The sequence below is a fragment of the Misgurnus anguillicaudatus genome, unplaced genomic scaffold (genome assembly GCF_027580225.2).
Source record: "Misgurnus anguillicaudatus unplaced genomic scaffold, ASM2758022v2 HiC_scaffold_26, whole genome shotgun sequence".
Taxonomy (NCBI): domain Eukaryota; kingdom Metazoa; phylum Chordata; class Actinopteri; order Cypriniformes; family Cobitidae; genus Misgurnus; species Misgurnus anguillicaudatus.
Window position 1 is genome coordinate 4,050,819 of NW_027395276.1, and position 19,236 is coordinate 4,070,054.

At 39.1% G+C, this 19,236-nt stretch overlaps 1 protein-coding gene across 2 annotated transcripts in view; it reads left to right on the forward strand.

Moving 5' to 3' along the window:
• The window catches only part of LOC129443208 (rho GTPase-activating protein 45), a 33,789-nt gene extending 14,818 nt beyond the window's left edge, over positions 1-18,971 (forward strand). Inside the window, exons 5-23 of one of the 2 annotated variants that reach the window (XM_055203664.2) lie at positions 51-123; positions 2,362-2,437; positions 2,618-2,752; positions 3,052-3,113; positions 3,385-3,495; positions 5,087-5,167; positions 5,260-5,439; positions 5,586-5,723; positions 5,947-6,137; positions 6,333-6,448; positions 6,698-6,799; positions 9,213-9,311; positions 9,398-9,561; positions 9,814-10,002; positions 10,136-10,273; positions 13,789-14,024; positions 14,507-14,720; positions 15,634-15,685; positions 17,317-18,971. In XM_055203664.2, coding sequence (XP_055059639.2) covers positions 51-123; positions 2,362-2,437; positions 2,618-2,752; positions 3,052-3,113; positions 3,385-3,495; positions 5,087-5,167; positions 5,260-5,439; positions 5,586-5,723; positions 5,947-6,137; positions 6,333-6,448; positions 6,698-6,799; positions 9,213-9,311; positions 9,398-9,561; positions 9,814-10,002; positions 10,136-10,273; positions 13,789-14,024; positions 14,507-14,720; positions 15,634-15,685; positions 17,317-17,576 — 2,617 coding nt within the window. In that variant the 3' untranslated portion in view covers positions 17,577-18,971. The remainder of the gene's footprint in view (positions 1-50; positions 124-2,361; positions 2,438-2,617; positions 2,753-3,051; positions 3,114-3,384; positions 3,496-5,086; positions 5,168-5,259; positions 5,440-5,585; positions 5,724-5,946; positions 6,138-6,332; positions 6,449-6,697; positions 6,800-9,212; positions 9,312-9,397; positions 9,562-9,813; positions 10,003-10,135; positions 10,274-13,788; positions 14,025-14,506; positions 14,721-15,633; positions 15,686-17,316) is intronic. The other variant, XM_055203665.2, reaches the window with a different exon arrangement.
• The last annotated feature ends 265 nt before the right edge of the window (positions 18,972-19,236 follow it).

Genomic DNA, 19,236 nt, shown 5'->3' on the forward strand with positions numbered 1-19,236 from the left:
AATGAACATCATCATCATCATCTGATCCAGCCCGTCTTCCTTTTTTTCAGTGTTTCAGAGCTGTTGATGGGTGAGATTGACAGCTCGACTCTTCTGTCACTGCCACCAACAGAGAAGAGCAGAGTGAGTAAACTTTGTGTGTTTGTGTGTGTGTGTGTGTATTTGTGTGGGTTGCTTCCTGCTTTGTTATGCGAGCATTTTGTTTCCTTAGCACCTCTGTACAGTCTAACGGTTGCTCTGTCGACACACTTGTGTAAAAAACTCTTTATAATGACGCACAGGATTATTTTTATCATCTTCAGAAGGGTCATTACACACACATAATGCAACTCTAAGTCTCGTTTGTCTCCTTTGTGTCTGGTGTACAAGTGTTAAATGCATTTGGTTCAGATAGTGAGAGATATTGACCGTTTCAGACACAGAAAAGTGAAGTAATATACAGCAAGAGGACGACTGAATGTCCTGACAGCTTTAGAAAAGGAAGTCATGTAGAGTATTACAATCTCACCACATGATGTTTCTGATAAAACTATTATAGACTCTGTTAATTTACTATATACATAATGTTAAACCTTATTCATAAGTGAACCAATATTACTAAGATTATTACTTTTAAGAATTCATTTATATTTGTGCGCCGGTCTGTGTAAGTATGTAATGTATTTGTGATTTACTGTTTTCTACATCAAAACATCAAACATAATGTAAAGATTATTCTGTGAAAATATGTGACCCTGGCCCAGAAATCCAGTCATAAGCGTCAAGTTTAAGATTGAATTGAGATACTAAAAAGCAGAATAAATAGGTTTTCCATTGATGTGTTAAAAAATGTAAAGATCTCCAAATGAAGTCCTATATTTACGATAATCAATTTACAAAATATCTTCATGTAACAAGATCTCTACTTAATAAACTCTAAAAATGTCTGGGTTTGACCCATTATGGGTAAATATTGGACAGAACACGTACTGGGTTAAAAATTGACCCAATGCTGGGTTATTTTAACCCAACTGCGGGGTTATTATACCCCATGGTTGCATAACAACAACCCAACATTGGGTCATTTTTAACTCGTGTTCTGTCCAATATTTACCCATTATGGGTCAAACCCAACCATTTTTAGAGTGTATCCTAATGATAATAAATAAATAAATAATTTTGACCCATACAACGTATTGTTGGCTATTGTTACAAATATATCTGTGACTTATGAGTGGTTTTGTGGTCCAGGGTCACATATAGCCTTGATATCTTTAATATTGTCTGAGTAAAATCATGTCAAAGATTAAAATCAATGTGAAATCAAACTTTGATGCTCCAAATCTCATCATTAGATTATGAGACTTTTAAAGGGTTAATTCACACCAAAATGACAAATTTATCATAAATCACTTCCTATTATTGAACAAATGATTGCACTTGGACCTTTTTAACAATGTCTTTCATTCATCTCTTGGCTTATTTGCGTCAAACTGCAGTTTATGGGACAGTCACAAGTCTCCTGGTTTTCATCATAAATATTTAAAAATGGGTTCTGAAGACAATCAAAGGCCTTGGTGGTTTAGAACGACACAGGATAAAATTGTAATTTTAGGGTGAACTAACCCTTTAACCTGAATTTCACAGACAGGGTCACAAATTATTTTATGCTACATTATGTTACATTATACCACAGGGCTGTTGAATACTTTATTCTGATTGGTTGAGAATTGTTCCACAGGTATGCATTATTTTGTAATTAACGCACAGCTAACCTGTCAAATGTCTTAAAGGGGACATGTGATGAAAATCAGACTTTTTCTATGTTTAAGTGCTATAATTGGGTCCCCAGTGCTTCTATTAATCTAGAAAATGTGTTAATGGGTCAACCCAGTATCTTAGTTTTGGTAAACCATTCTCTGCAAGCATGTGAAAAAAATAGCTAATTGAAATTTGGCCCCATTTGTGATGTCAGAAGGGGATCTTATTATAATAACACCGCCCCTTAATCTGCACTATCCAACCACAGCACTGCCATTTAGTGCAGAGATCAGCTCATTTGCATTTAAAGGGAAACACCCAAAAACAGCCCATTTTTGATCACATATAGAAAGTGTCAATTTTAACATGTTATAATAAATTATCTGTGCGGTATTTTGAGCTAAAACTTCACATACGTACTCTGGGGACACCAAAGAATTATTTTACATCTTAAAAAAGTCTTGTGAAATGTCCCCTTTAAAATAACCACCAGATCAATGTCTGTGGTAACCGTGGTATAAGTAGAAAAATTGACTCCAGTCCTTTGAATTATTTGAAAATAATATATTGTGTGTGTGTGTGTGTGTGTGTGTGTGTGTGTGTGTGTGTGTGTGTGTGTAGTCTATGGAGGATCTGTACAGGGTTTCATCATCACAGGGATCTGATGGAGGAGGAGAATTCAGTCATCATGACTGCAGTGAGTATGCGTGTTGTGTATTGTTCATATAAAGTTGTGCATTTATGACTCTTTATGGGCTTGTGTAGCTCAGCTGATAGATGTTAACACACACAGGTCATGGGTTTGAGTTTCATATATACGCTGACGATGATCATATAATCTGATGTCTGTTTAATATAATGTGTTATGTTGTGTTAGCAGTGAGTGCACAAGAAGTTGATATTCTCCTACAGCGCAGTGAAGGTGGAGTCGACTCGGCTCTCAGTTACACCAAATCTATCGCCAAATACATGAAAGACATCATTGGATACGTAGACAAGAGAATTGCTCTCGGTAACATCATGCATTTATTTACTGATTCTGATAAAGAAACTTTATCAAACGTGTGTACAACTTTTTGATCTACTGTATTGTGATTGGCCAGTCAATATTTCATGTCCATTTGTTTATTTGTAAAGTGGATTAATGTAATGTACAGTCATTATACCCACCTTAACAATATTTAACCTCTCTGATGATGATGATAATAACAAACACAAACCTTTGAATGTCATCGTCTCTTTACAACCATGAGAAATAAAGCGGATATGTTTGTTTGTACTGAGGTTGTGATTATTTTGTCTCTGTGACAGAAAATGAGTTCTCCAAAGGTCTTCAGAGACTCTATCAGTCCTGTAAACAAAACATTATTCAGGTACTGTAGATTTACAACATCTGTACAGTTATTATGATATATCTACATGTATGTGATGAATGTGATAAAGTCAGATGCACAAGCACACTTCTCCAGCAAAACACATTTGTAGGTTTAAAATAAATCAATATCTAGTGTTGTTGAACATGAAGACACTTTGTGTTTGATAGATGATAGGTTTGTGCTGTAAAGAACACACTTGTGTTGATATTTGATGTGTTGTTGTGTATGTTTAAAGTAGTGTATTAATTTCTGTTTCTGTCTGTTTCAGGAAAACATGCCGTTATTGTCGATCTTCTCATTGGCTCTTGAGCAGGACTCAGAGCAGAGCAGTGGTTTACAACAGGCCACAAACAACATCTATACACACTCATTTCTGCAGGTAACACACACAACACAACACACAAATAACATACTAACTGAAAGATGTTGGTCTGAAAGTTCAAAAAAGTTGCTTTTTCAAATAATAGTTGAATGTCATGCATATATTTCACCCCAAAATCAACACAAAGAAAAAATGTTTTATATGTTGCATGAAGACAATGTCTTTGCCTGTCTGTCTGTCTCTGTCTGACTGTCTGACTGTCTGTCTCTGTCTGTCTCTGTCTGTCTGTCTGTCTGTCTGTCTCTCTGTCTCTGCATGTCTATCTGTCTCTGTCTGTCTGTATCTGTCTGTCTGTCTGTCTCTGCCTGTCTCTGTCTGTCTGTCTCTCTGTCTGCCTGTCTCTGCATGTCTATCTGTCTCTGTCTGTCTGTCTCTCTGTCTGCCTGTCTCTGCATGTCTATCTGTCTCTGTCTGTCTGTCTCTCTGTCTGCCTGTCTCTGCATGTCTATCTGTCTCTGCATGTCTATCTGTCTCTGTCTGTCTGTCTGTCTGTCTCTCTGTCTCTGCATGTCTATCTGTCTCTGTCTGTCTGTATCTGTCTGTCTCTGCATGTCTCTGTCTGTCTCTGTCTGTCTGTCTCTCTGTCTGTCTGTCTCTGCTTGTCTATCTGTCTCTGTCTGTCTATATCTGTCTGTCTGTTTGTCTGCCTGTCTCTCTCTGTCTGTCTCTGCCTGCCTGTCTGTCTGTCTGCCTGCCACTCTGTTTGTGTCTGTGTGTCTGTATCTGTCTGTATGTATGTCTGTCTGTCTGTCTGCCTGTCTCTCTCTGTCTGTCTATCTGTCTCTGTCTGTCTGTATCTGTCTGTCTGTCTGTCTCTCTCTGTCTGTCTCTGCCTGTCTGTCTGCCTGTCTGTCTCTGCATGCCTATCTGTCTCTGTCTGTCTGTCTCTGTCTGTCTGTATCTGTCTGTCTGTATCTGTCTGTCTGTCTGTCTGTCTGTCTGTCTGTCTGTCTCTGCCTGTCTCTGTCTGTCTGTCTCTCTGTCTGTCTGTCTCTGCATGTCTATCTGTCTCTGTCTGTCTATATCTGTCTGTTTGTTTGTCTGTTTGTCTGCCTGTCTCTCTATGTCTGTCTCTGTCTGTCTGTCTGTCTGTCTGTCTGTCTGTCTGTCTGTCTGTCTGCCTGACTCTGTTTGTGTCTGTCTGTCTGTCTGTATCTGTCTCTGCCTGTCTGTTTGTTTGTCTGTCTGTTCTTTTGTCTGTCTCTGCATGTCTATCTGTCTCTGTCTGTCTGTATCTATCTGTCTGTCTGTCTGTCTGTCTCTGCCTGTCTCTGTCTGTCTGTCTGTCTGTCTCTCTGTCTGTCTGTCTCTGCATGTCTGTCTGTCTCTGTCTGTCTATATCTGTCTGTTTGTTTGTCTGTTTGTCTGCCTGTCTCTCTCTGTCTGTCTCTGTCTGTCTGTCTGTCTGTCTGTCTGTCTGTTTCTTTCTGACTGACTGTCTGTTTCTGTCTGTCTCTGTCTCTGCCTGCCTGTCTGTCGGTCTGTCTCTGTTTGTGTCTGTCTGTCTGTCTGTATATGTATGTCTGTCTGTCTGTCTATATGTGTGTCTGTCTCACTCTCTCACTGTCTGTCTGTCTCTCTCTGTCAGCCTATGACACAGCGCAGACAGGAACATGAGAAGAAACGTCGAGATATAAAAGAGCAGTGGCAGAGAGCCAGAAGAAAGCTGGTACTTTACATTGACTTATAGTATTTGTTTTCTCATTTGTAAATGTGTGTGTTTTTGAGGTTTGTGTATTGTTGTGTATTTGTGTGGGTTAGGCCGAGGCAGAGTCAAATCTACGCAAGGCTCGTCAACTTTACATGGGTCGATGTGAAGAGTATGAGAGAGCTCGCACGGCCGCCAATAGAGCTGAAGAGGAACAAAGCGGAACGGGAAGCAACTCGACCACTAAAGTCCTGGACAAGAAGAGACGACTGGAGGAGGAAGCACGAAATAAAGTCAGACAATACACAACAACACACTCTTCTTAACAACAGCACAATATATACATCAATGCTATACTTCTGAGTTCAGTTTGATGTGTCATGTTATGACCTCATGTTAAACGGAAATAGATCAAGACTTGTGGTTGTGTTGTACACAGGCAGAGGAGGCGGAGGCGACATATCGCACCTGCATAGCTGATGCAACGACTCAACATCAGGAACTGGAGGACATGAAGGTGAATGTGTTAAAACAGATCCAGGAACTCATCAAACAGACCGATCAGATCTTACGAGCGGTAAGACAGAGATGAGTTTACATCACACGCCTGAAGATCATATATGTTACTTTATTATCTTGATAACATGACTGAAACTGTCAGCAGCCAAGATCACAATCTGTTTTTAAAACTCAAGTGAAGTTGACAGTTCTAGATATTGGCATTGATAACCAGCACCTGTGGGTAAACACCGCAAACTATACAAATGGTTTAATTCATTCTGTTGATTTTCTTTGTCCAGTGCACAATCTCATACTATCAGACGATGCATGTGCAGACAGCAGCACTCCCGGTTCATTTCCAGACGCTGTGTGAAAGCTGTAAGCTGTATGATCCGGCTCAACAGTACGCCGCATACGTCAAAAACCTGCAGCTCAGGCCAGAAGTCCCAGTACAATACCAGTTTGAGAAGTATTCTGCATCCAGCCACCAGTAAGACATCTGCTTATTATAACAGAATGCAGATTCTGTGCAGTACATACACAATGATGTCCAGTTTTCAACTTGTAAACAAAAAACACTGTTTTGCATTAAATATTTAGTTTTGTGTTAAATGGCTGATGTCTTAAATTTATTATTTACATTTGTTTTAAATCTGTAACGATAAACAATTTTTACTCCATTCAGACCTACTCGGACCCGGAACAACAGCCTCTGTAGAGAAAACAGCTCTGATGCTCCACCCATTCCAGAAGGGGCGGGGCTGGTAGAAGGGGGCGTGGTTAAACAAAGACGTGGTCAAGGTCTGTGTCAATTACATGTTGCTAATAAATATGATTATTTAAAAAAAAAAGTTTTAAATTAAAAATGTTAGAAATGTCCCAAGCAGACCAAGTTCAATAGTTATATGTAATATAAGCCAAAAACAGATAGTATGCCTAATATAGATTAAAGATGTGTGGAGACAATTTTATATGTTTTAGATATTTTTAGAGACTAAAAGAATAATTATAGTAGATAATTTGAAGTCTGATGTGTTGCTGTGTTCACAGGCAGAGATCACCAGCAGGCTCATAAGTCCTGGCCATCCACACTGAGTGACACAGACAGTATTGGGCCAGGGAGTGGACTTGGCTCTCCAACATCCAGCACAGGTGACCAACATAACTGACACGTGCAGAACTGACTCATGGAGAGCTGACACACGGAGAACTGACACGCGTAGAACTGACATGCACAGAACTGACTCATGTAGAACTGACACGCGTAGAACTGACACACAGAGAACAGACATGTGCAGAACTGACACACGCAGAATTGACAGATGGAGAACTGATATGCGCAGAACTGACACACAGAGAACTGACACGCATAGAACTAAGACAGGCAGAACTCACACGCGAAGAACTGACACACGCAGAACTGACACACAGAGAACTGACATGCAAAGAAATGATACATGCAGAACTGACAGATGGATAACTGACACGCACAGAACTGACACACAGAGAACAGACATAAGGAAAACTGACACACTGACATGTGCAGAACCATTTACATCTACATTTAGTTAAATGCCTGACACTTTTATTTACTAACTGACTCATGGAGAGCTGACACACAAAGAACTGACACACGTAGAACTGACATGCGCAGAACTGAATCATGGAGAACTGACCCGCATAGAACTAACACATGAATAATTGACAGATGGTGAACTGACACATGCACACTTGACAGATGGAGAACTGATATGCGCAGAACTGACACGTTTAGAACTAAGACAGGCAGAATTGACACACAGAGTACTGACACCAGAGAAACGACACGCGCAGAACTGACACACAGAGAAAAGACACACAGAGAACTGACACGCGCAGAACCAACACACACAAAACTGACAGATGAAGAACTGACACACGCAGAAATGACACACAGAGAACTGACACGCACAGAACTGACACACAGAGATAGACATACGGAGAACTGAAACAGAGAACTGACAGATGGATAACTGACACGTGCAGAACTGACACACGGAGAACAGACATACAGAGAACTGACACACTGACATTTGCAGAACCATTTACATCTATATTTATGTAAATGCCTGACACTTTTATTTACTAACTGACTCATGGAGAGCTGACACAGAAAGAACTGACACACGTAGAACTGACATGCACAGAACTGACTCATGGAGAACTGACAAGCATAGAACTGACACACGGAGAACAGACATGTGCAGAACTGACACATACATGATTTGACAGATGGAGAACTGATATGCGCAGAACTGATACACAGAGAACTGACACGTGTAGAACTAAGACAGGCAGAACTGACACACAGAGAACAGATACGTGCAGAACTGACACACAGACAACTGAAATGCGAAGAAAATATACATGCAGAACTGACAAGCGCAGAACTGACACACGAAGAAAATACACACCGAGAACTGACACGCGCAGAACCGACACACACAAAACTGACAGATGAAGAACTGACTTGCGCAGAACTGACACACAGAGAACTGACACGCACAGAACTGACACATGGAGATAGACATACGGAGAACTGAAACAGAGAACTGACAGATGGATAACTGACAGAGGCAGACCTGACATGCGCAGAACTGACACATGGAGAACTGACACGCACAGAACTGACACACAGAGAACAGACATACGGAGAACTGACACACTGACAAGTGCAGAACCATTTACATCTACATTTATGTAAATGCCTGACACTTTTATTTACTAATTGACTCATGGAGAGTTGACACACAAAGAACTGACACACGTTGAACTGACATGCACAGAACTGACATGCGCAGAACTGACTCATGAAGAACTGACTCATAAAGAACTGACACGCATAGAACTAACACATGAATAATTGACAGATGGAGAACTGACACACGCACAATTGACAGATGGAGAACTGATATGCGCAGAACTGACACGCGTAGAACTAAGACAGGCAGAACTGACACACAGATAACAGACACGTGCAGAACTGAGACAGAGAACTGAAACGCGAAGAAATGACACGTGCAGAACTGACACACGAAGAAAAGACACACAGAGAACTGACACGCGCAGAACCGACACACACAAAACTGACAGATGAAGAACTGACTTGCGCAGAACTGACACGCACAGAACTGACACATGGAGATGGACATACGGAGAACTGAAACAGAGAACTGACAGATGGATAACTGACACGCGCAGAACTAACACATGCAGAACTGACAGATGGATAACTGACAGGCACATAACTGACACACAGAGAACAGACATACGGAGAACTGACACGGGCAGAACCATTTACATCTACATTTATGTAAATGCCTGACACTTTTATTTAAAGCGTCACACAGTGCATTACACCGTATACATTTTCCAGCATGTGTGTTCCCTGGGATTGATCCCACAACCTTTTTGCTGCTATGAAATGCTCTACCAATGAGTTGCAGGCACTGACACACATCAGTACAGTAATAAAATATTTGATGATGTATGATATTGTATTGATATTGTATTGTTTTGGTTACAGGAGACATCTCGAAACCTTCGAGGCCAGTGTCTGCCACCACTTTGTCATCCAATGAAGACTTAGAAGATAGAGACAGTGCCATGACTCCATTTGTACAAAGTGAGAGACAGATCTAACACTTATATAAAAAGCCTTATACCCAAACATCTAAACAAAGTAAATATCTGTGTTTTTATTGTGTTTAGGTATAAATGGCATTGAGCCTGAAAGCGCAGCCCCTACCGGACCTTTCAGAAATGTGGGATTATCAAAAGCTGCAAAAACGCATCGACTGCGCAAACTGCGAACACCTTCGAAGTGCAGAGAATGTGACAGCTATGTTTATTTCCAGGGTGCAGAATGTGAGGAGGTGAGAGACATCTCTATGTTTAGATATTAAAACTGGTTGCTTTATATATTGTTGAGATGATCGGATGAATTGATATTGATACATTGATATTAGCATTTTCAGCGATCACGTAATTCTGTTCTGATTTTAGGATTTGATATGTAATATCAAGGAATTATAGTTAAAAAAAAAGTATTATTAAGCTTGTTACTGTACATTAATGAAAGTTTAAGTGAGATAATTGTTATAATATGATGATATGTTGTGTGTCAGTGTTTTCTGGCGTGTCATAAGAAGTGTTTAGAGTCGCTGGCGATTCAGTGCGGTCATAAGAAACTTCAGGGTCGTCTGCAGTTGTTCGGCCGTGATTTCTCTCACGTCCTGCAGGGTGATGATGATGGTGTACCCTTCATTATCCGAAAATGCATCACAGAGATCGAGAGGAGAGCGCTTGGAATGAAAGTAAGATGTTTTCTTTTGAATTATTTGTGTGATTTTTTTTTTAATGTTTCTTAATGCAAGTTGAATGAATGAATCACTGTTTGTTTATAGAGAATCATTAGTGTATAAATGTCATGTGTCTATGTGTCTACAGGGGATCTATCGTGTGAATGGAGTCAAGACTCGTGTAGAGAAGTTATGTCAGGCATTTGAGAACGGTAAAGAGCTGGTGGAGCTTTCACAGGCGTCTCCACATGACATCAGCAATGTGTTAAAACTCTACCTCAGACAGGTGAGATACATCACAAACACGCCGCTGAAAACATCACCATAGACCGTTATGAATCATTTTCATGCTGGTTTATGTTTGGTTAATGTTGGTCTAGATTTGCGTTTCCCACTGGGGGTGTGGGGATTAAAAACATGTCACCAAATAACACAGGGTGTCTCTCTATATTATGTCAATTTGGTCCTTCTGTTATACTACACTGTAGGTAAAACAACTTGGTTTTTTTCAAGTCAATTCATCCTACTATTTTAAGTTTTGACCTGTGATGAGTTGACATAACTTATAAAAACAAGTTGAAATTGTAACACAAAAATTTATATTGATTTAACAAAAATGCTGCATTTTTAACAGTGTAGTTTTGAGAGCTCTATTTAGGTCATATGAACAGTACTACAAGTCTCCACAACGGTAACTTAAAAAACGCATTTAGAATAAAGAAAAAAATAAAATTTAACGCATTATCACACAAAACGTAATACAACCCCAAATCAGAAAAAGTTGGGACACTGTAGAAATTGTGAGTAAAAAAGGAATGGAATTATTTACAAATCTCATAAACTTTTTATTATTATTATTATTTTATTCACAATAGGATATAAATAACAAATCAAATGTTGAAAGTGATACATTTTGAAATGTCATGCCAAATATTGGCTCATTTTGGATTTCATGAGAGCTACACATTCTAAAAAAAGTTGGGACAGGTAGCAATAAGAGGCCAGAAAATTTAAATGTACATATAAAGGAACAGCTGGAGGAGGACCAATGTTTAGGAATAAGAATGTTGTCCCATTCTTGTCTAAAACAGGCTTCTAGTTGCTCAACTGTCTTAGGTCTTCTTTGTCGCATCTTCCGCTTTATGATGCACCAAATCTTTTCTATGGGTGAAAGATCTGGACTGCAGGTTGGCCATTTCAGTACCCGGATCCTTCTTCTAAGCAGTCTTGATGTTGTAATTGATGCAGTATGTGGTCTGGCATTGTCATGTTGGAAAATGCAAGGTCGTCCCTGAAAGAGACGACGTCTGAATGGGAGCATATGTTGTTTTAGAACTTGGATAAACCTTTCATCATTGATGGTGCCTTTCCAGATGTGTAAGCTGCCCATGCCACACGCACTCATGCAACCCCATACCATCAGAGATGCAGGCTTCTGAACTGAGCACTAATAACAACTTTGGTTGTCCTTGTCCTCTTTAGTCCGGATGAAATGGCGTCCCAGTTTTCCAAAAAGAACTTCAAATTTAGATTTGTCTGACCACAGAACAGTTTTCCACTTTGCCAAAGTCCATTTTAAATAAGCCTTGGCCCAGAGAAAACGCCTGCGCTTCTGGATCATGTTTAGATATGGCTTCCTTTTTGACCTATAGAGTTCCCTACTGAAAAATCCAGCTAAAACCAGCATAAGCTGGTAGCTGGATTTAGCTGGTTTAAGATGGTTTACGCTGGTCCTCCCAGCTTGACAAAGCTGGTCATGCTAGTGGGCCAGCTGGTATTCCAGCATGACCAGCTAAGTCCAGCTAGACCAGCTTAAAATGTAACCAAAACACAGCTAGACCAGCTTGCTACACCAGCAAAACCAGCTTTCTACACCAGCAAAACCAGCTAAAACCAAGCTGGGGACCAGCTAAAACCAGCTCACCAGCATATGCTGGTCTTAGCTGGATTTTTCAGTAGGGTTTTAGCTGGCAACGGCGAATGACACGGTGGATTGTGTTTTCTGGAAGTATTCCAGAGCCCATGTTGTGATTTCCATTACAGTAGCATTCCTAAATATGATGTAGTGCCGTCTAAGAGCCCGAAGATCACGGGCATCCAGTATGGTTTTCCAGCTTTGACCCTTACGCACAGAGATTGTTCCAGATTCTCTAAACCTTTGAATGATATTATGCACTGTAGATGATGACAACTTCAAACTCTTTGCAATTTTTCTCTGAGAAACTCTTTTTCGCTGCAGCATTGGGGGAATTGGTGATTATCTGCCCATCTTGACCTTTGAGAGACACTGCCACTCTGACAGGCTTTTTTATACCCAATCATGTTGCCAATTGACCTAATAAGTTGCAAATTAGTCCTTAAGCTGTTCCTTGTATGTACATTTAAATCTGGCTTCTTATTGCTACCTGTCCCAACTTTTTTTGGAATGTGTAGCTCTAATGAAATCCAAAATGAGCCAATATTTGGCAGGACATTTCAAAATGTCTCACTTTCAACATTTGATATGTTATTTTTATACCACGGGTCTGTTGAATGCTGCATTCTGATTGGCTGAGAAATGTTCTATGGGTGTTGATTATTTTTCTGTAAACCGCACACCTAACTTTTCAAATGTCTTAAAAGTAGGCACCAGAGCAATGTTTGTGGTAACCGTGGTATAAGCGGAATAATTGACTCCGGTCCTTTGAATTATTTGAAAATAATGCACACCTGCGGTGTAACGGCACTCCGCTTCGCGTCGTGCCGCATTACCACCTTGGTGTGCATTATTTTCTTATAATTCAATGGCCCGTCGTCAATTATTCCTTACATATTCTATTGTAAATAAAATATAAGTTTATGAGATTTGTAAATTATTCCATTCCTTTTTTACTCACAATTTCTACAGTGGCCCAACTTTTTCTGATTTGGGGTTGTAAAATAAAACATAATAATAATATGAAACAATTATATTTATAATAAATTAGCGCCCAAAATAACCCCCAATTCTTTCATAGACTCACCTCAAAACACATTTATGTTTAAACACCTCGTAAAAGTGGATTTTGTATAATAGGTGGCCTTTAAGGACAAGCGAAGGCCTTTTAAAACATATTTTCCATTACAACATATCTGGTGACGCTGGCTTGCAAGCTTAAAATTCACCAACACTTTTGATCCACTCAAAATGCTTTGCTACGTGGACTTTCAATGAAAGTGTTTTACTGCAGACAGTGTTGGGGGTAACGCATAACAAGTAATATGCATTACGTAATAATATTACTTTCTGAAGTAATAAGTGAAGTAACGCATTACTTTTTAAATGTACACATTAATATTTTAGTTACTTTTTCAAAAAAGTAATGCAAGTTACTTTTTTAGTTTAATTAATTTGATTTAAAAAATTATGTACTGAATTAAGTTAAAAGTAGTCACATTATGCACTCTACACGCCTGTGTGGGAATAGTTTGAGTCAGAAAAGAGATGGCAGGCCAGAGCTCAACATTTTTGTGATGAAATATGCAGAACTTTTCAGTCATAAAAACACCTACAAGGCCTGAAAGAGATCAAGCCTCAGCCAAGAAAAAGTAACTAAAAAGTAACGTAAGCATTACTTTCCATGAAAAGTAACTAACGCAATTAGTTACTTTTTTTGGAGTAACTAATATTGTAATGCATTACTTTTAAAAGTAACTTTCCCCAACACTGACTGTAGATGTGTTTGCAGTCTTTAGTAATAGACATGAGCCACGGAATATTTTTATAATAGACCCATGTTGTGGATCAGCACTTTTAATGCATGATTTTTTTTCTTCGATCAGCTTCCAGAACCCATCATGCCGTTTCGTATGTATCATGAGCTGATGGGTTTAGCAAAGGAAAGTCTGATCTCAAACACAGAGGCAGGCGAGGGGCTGAAGGGGCCAGAGATAGTTGATCGTGGGTCAGAAACAGAAGCAGAAGTGTTGACCCTGGTGGAGAAACTCAGAGATCTGCTGAAACGGCTGCCACAAGCTAACATCGCTATACTGAACTACATCATACAACACCTGCGCAGGTAAGAAACAGCGCTTCCTAACCGACTGCTATCAGAAATGTCAAAGACAAATAAAATGCTATAAAATCATTATACATGGATATGTATAAATTGTCATTTACCCAAACTGCAGGTCCTTACCCTACAAAAACGTGTATGTGGGGCTCACATGAGGTACAGAGTGGGCTCAAAATTGGCATCTTATCTGTGACCTAGTTAGTACCCACATGGGTAATCCCAGGTGGGCTCCCTATTTGCTTCCAGTTGGGACATTAATAGGAAACGTGTCCATGGGCTCAAAATAGGCTACACAAGGGACTTAATCATAGATGTGTATATTTGATAAAAACAAATTAACACATGTGGGGCCACCATGAAAACTGAGGACAAAATTAGCTGGGTCCCAGTTGGGTAGCCCCACAGGGGTTTGTCGGCTGGGAAAGATTACGAGGTTTGTCATAGTTTGCTGTATAATGTCAGAATTATTGATTTGTGTCTTTCAGAGTGTCTGAATTGGAGCAGGATAACAAAATGAGTGTGAGTAATTTGGGTATCGTGTTTGGACCAACACTGATGAGACCCAAACCCACCGGAGCGACGGTGTCTCTCTCATCTCTAGTGGATTATCCACACCAGGCTCGAATCGTCGAGGCTCTGATCATCTTCCAGCATAACATCTTCATCTCTGCTGATAGATCGTCATCTTCAGTCAGCCAGGTCTGCAAAAACTCATTCATAAAGAAGATAAAAAGCAATAAACCCACAACATTAACACACATTATTGTGTGTTTTCACATATAGTTCATTTTAAAAGAACCAAACCCAGTTCACTTAAAGTGAAACAGAAAAGGTACTAGGCGAATGTGAACTCAGTCCTTTTGGTGTTCACAATATAGTGGACTCAAAAGAGGACCCAGTTCTTTTTTGGTCCTTTTCAGAACTGAAGTGATCTCAGACCCTTTCTTGTTCACATCACAACTTTATAAGAACTCAGATCCCAGCTTTCTGTGCAGCAGTTTATTTTGATACAATGTCAAAACCACACGCGAAACGGACCGGGACCTCATTGATTTCACATGTCAAAAAGAAATCGAACCACAAAAGAACCCAAAAGTGAATCATACTCAGACCACCTCCAGAAGTGTTCAGTTCGCTTTTGGTTCCTTTTAGGGGGGTCTGAGATTACTTGGTTTGTTTAAATATACACCCTGAACTGCTCTGAGAGCGTTTGGAGGGCTCAAAGGAACTAGGTGTAAAAAAACACCCTTATAAACACATTTATCTTCATCAGAATGTCTTATCTGGCTTTACCTATGACATGAGTTTTTATCTAAGTCTGATTTTGACTAGCCAATAAACTTTGTCATTTCTTTGTCACTTGACTTACTTTTCAGAATGTGTAGACAGTGTTGTACTAAAGTCTGAGTCAAGGTCAACACCAGCGATCAACTGTCGAGTCCATGTCAAGACCGAATCCAATCCAGCTTTATCTGGACTCGGATTTGACACTTGATCTTTGGTCTTTACTTGAACTTGAGTTTGACTCAATTACAACACTGTGTGTAGGTTTCTATAAGTGAGATTAGTGTGGTTTTATTTACAGCTTATTGTTTATTTCTCCGTCATGCAGGATCATGAGGCTGGATCTCATGAAGAAGAGAACAGACCAGATGTAGAATGTGGTGAGATAAAACTTCTGCACATGCTCAATGGGACACTTCTTCTGCACATGCTCAGTGTGACACTTCTTCTGCTCATGCTCAGCGTGACACTTCTTCTGCTCATGCTCAGTGTGACACTTCTTCTGCACATGCTCAGTGTGACACTTCTTCTGCACATGCTCAGTGTGACACTTCTTCTGCTCATGCTCAGTGTGACACTTCTTCTGCACATGCTCAGAGTCACACTTCTTCTGCACATGCTCAGTGTGACACTTCTTCTGCACATGCTCAGTGGTTGTTTCTCAAACAGAAGGCTGCATCCTTCGGAGGGCACATTTGTAGACTGCATACAGCATCTTATTTCAAAATATTAACAATTCTAAAGTTTACTATTATTCTTGGTTGATCCTTAGTTGTTGTAATATGTTTATGCCTTGCGAATGTAATAATTAGCTAACTGATATAAACCAGGCTTGATGACGTATGAAGCCTGCATATGCGACCTCCGGAGGAAGCAGCCTTCTGTTTGAGAAATGGCCTGGGGTGCGTTTCCAAAGCAATGATGTATCTCGTTGCCAACCCACCATAGTACGGTCTATAGTTGGAGAAACTAACTACCTAGTCAAGACCATTTCCTGAAAACTTAGTAACTTTGTCGCACATCCGTCTTTTGAACCATGTTGGTTCAACAATATAGTTGATGATGTCACGTGATAGGTGGAGTACTAATTAATCTGTTCAAATCGATTTAATGCCAGATTACTGCTTTAAATTTCGAACATTGCATCGGAAGATTTTGTTATCGTGATTTAGTTCTCTGTTGTTTTATTTTAAGATATTTTATTCATGCACAAGTACCTTCTTACATCACTCCTCCCAGGGATTCCCCAGGGTCATAAACCCCTTAGGGCTCCATGCATGCAAACTTTTCAAAAACAGCGCTTTAATTCTGTTTACAAACTAAAATTCGTAAAATGGACTGTACATATTTATAATGATGGATATAGAAGGCACTTCATGTTTGCTTATTTTGTTCAAAAGCATAATCAATGCCAGTCTACATGTCATAATAACAAGGAACTACACTTCTAACCTCAGCTCGACAGCCACACAACTTTGCGATGTATTTTGCGAATGTTCGTTTGAACTATGGTTTCATGAAACACCAAATCGTTGAACTACGTATGTTAGTAATGACGGAACGTGCGATATTAGTTGGCAAACTATGCTTTTGGGAAACACAACCCTGTGTGACACTTCTTCTGCACATGCTCAATGTGACACTTCTTCTGCACATATTATTAAAGGCATGGTGCATGATCTCTGAAAGCCAATGTTGACGTTTGAAATCACCTAAACAAACACACCCCTACCCTAATAGAATCTGGACCTTCTTTTGATAGACACGCCCCACACATACGCAACCCAGGTACAGATGTTGGTTAGTATTAAAATCACAGACTACCTTACATCCCCATGAGAAACAATTACCATCCAAATAGGGCTTATGATACTATTAATATAATAAAAAGACTATAATAAAGACATGCAATATACTGTAGATAAAAAGAAAATTATTATGAGTTTTATAGAAATTGTAACATTTGTTATCTCCTATCAAGTATTGTATTTGATTTCTGAATGTTCCTCAGGTGACTCGCTGGGATCTTCAGGTTCTCATGAGCGTTGCCCAGATTCAGACTCTGATGGAGAGGAACTAATCGAAGGAGGAACACAGCGCCCCCCTCTGCTCAGTCAAGAGAGTGAGACCAGCACTGATGATGACCAGCTGAGTCCCAGAGCGAGTCTGGACCTGAGCGGATTCGTACCAGAGACCATCCCAGAACAGACCACCGGTACTGACTCGCAGTCAGATCATACAGAAGACCCTGAACAGCTCTCAGATCAGTGAGCTTAAACGATAGTTCACCAAAAATAAAAGTTCTCTCATTATTTACTCACCCTCATGTTGTTATTACCATTATTTATCAGAAGAAGATATTTTTGACGGTATCCATTGACTTCCATAGTATTTGTTTTTCCAACTATGAAAGTCAAAGGCACAGCCAATATCATTTATCAAAATATCTTCTTATAAATAATAAAGAAACAACATGAGGATGAATAACTTAATTTTTTTGGTGAATTATCCCTTTAATGTGTCATGACTTTGAAGAGAGAGGATTGTTTATTTTATATCTATTTTTTATGCTTTTGGGCCATTTTTGCCATTATTAGATAAACAGTATAGGAGATGATAAGAAAGTATAGGGTGGAGAGAGGGATACGGGGATTTCGTCAAAGGACCTCGAGGCGGGATTTGAACTCGGGTTGCAGAAAGTCCATCTGCTCCATATGTCGGAGCACCGCCCAATACATCATCGGCTTCGACATTTATTTTATATCTATAAATGAATGAATAAAAGTTTGAGAAGTAACATCAGATTAGATGCGTATTAGACTGAGGACAGAAAGAAAGGGACAGTTCACCCCAAAAATTTATCTTCTACCTATCATCATTTAATCATTACAAAACCCATCTGACTTATATTTAAGGTTATGTTTTTATAAAGGAAGCTCTGTGTTATTTATTCATTTACACACTTTCTATGTTTTCGTGGTTTTACATCAACTAAAATGTCTGAATAAGACCAACATGTTGAGTACATTATACTGTAGAGTGTTTGGGAGATGAAATGTAGCTGATGATGGAGGATATTTCTGTTTATATTCTCAGAAAAATATTTCAATGCACTAGTCTATAAAGAAAGAGAATGATGTTCATTTCAACACATAAAGTAATATTGCAAAGAATGTCACATACAAGAACAACAAAAATATACGTTTATTATTTAATAACGTCTTAAGGTGATTTACTGTATTGTAAATATGAAACGTTTTTTGCAGAAAGACCCCCATCTTTTTTTTGATACATTAAAAGCTCAGAGAATTTGTATAAATATTTGTTTTATGTTAGCACTGGATGAGATCTAATGAAATCGCTTTACTGATGTGTGGTGAATGTTTATGAGTCTCACACTGCTGGTCAGTGTGGTGTTTGAATGGTTAATACACAACTAGTGGTTTAGAAAGAAAGAGATTGTTGAGTGTCATCGGGATATCATTTCACCTGTTAACATTTCTTGTCTGTACATTTCACGGATGCAGGAGGGTTGAATATTAGTTCTGTAACTGTATTAACAACCCTGTGACTGTATGACTGCTTACTTAACACAATATTCATATTTACATATAATGTAAATATATTTGCTGAACCAAAAATATTCAATAAAATATTTAGAGAATGGTTGCGTTTTTGCTGTTTTGCTTTTCATTAACACATAAAAATATTAACAAAAATCTCATTTATTTTGAAATTTGAATTCAAAAATTATTGTAAAACATAAATCTTAAATTCTTATCATAATTATGATTTTATAAGAAGTTCATCCTCCGAGTCTGTGTAAAAAAACTGAAAACTTGGTAATCCCAAAATATCTTCAACAGAATATAAACACCAATAACAACCAATCCCTTTGTTTTCAATGACATCAAGGTTGATCTTATTCTCA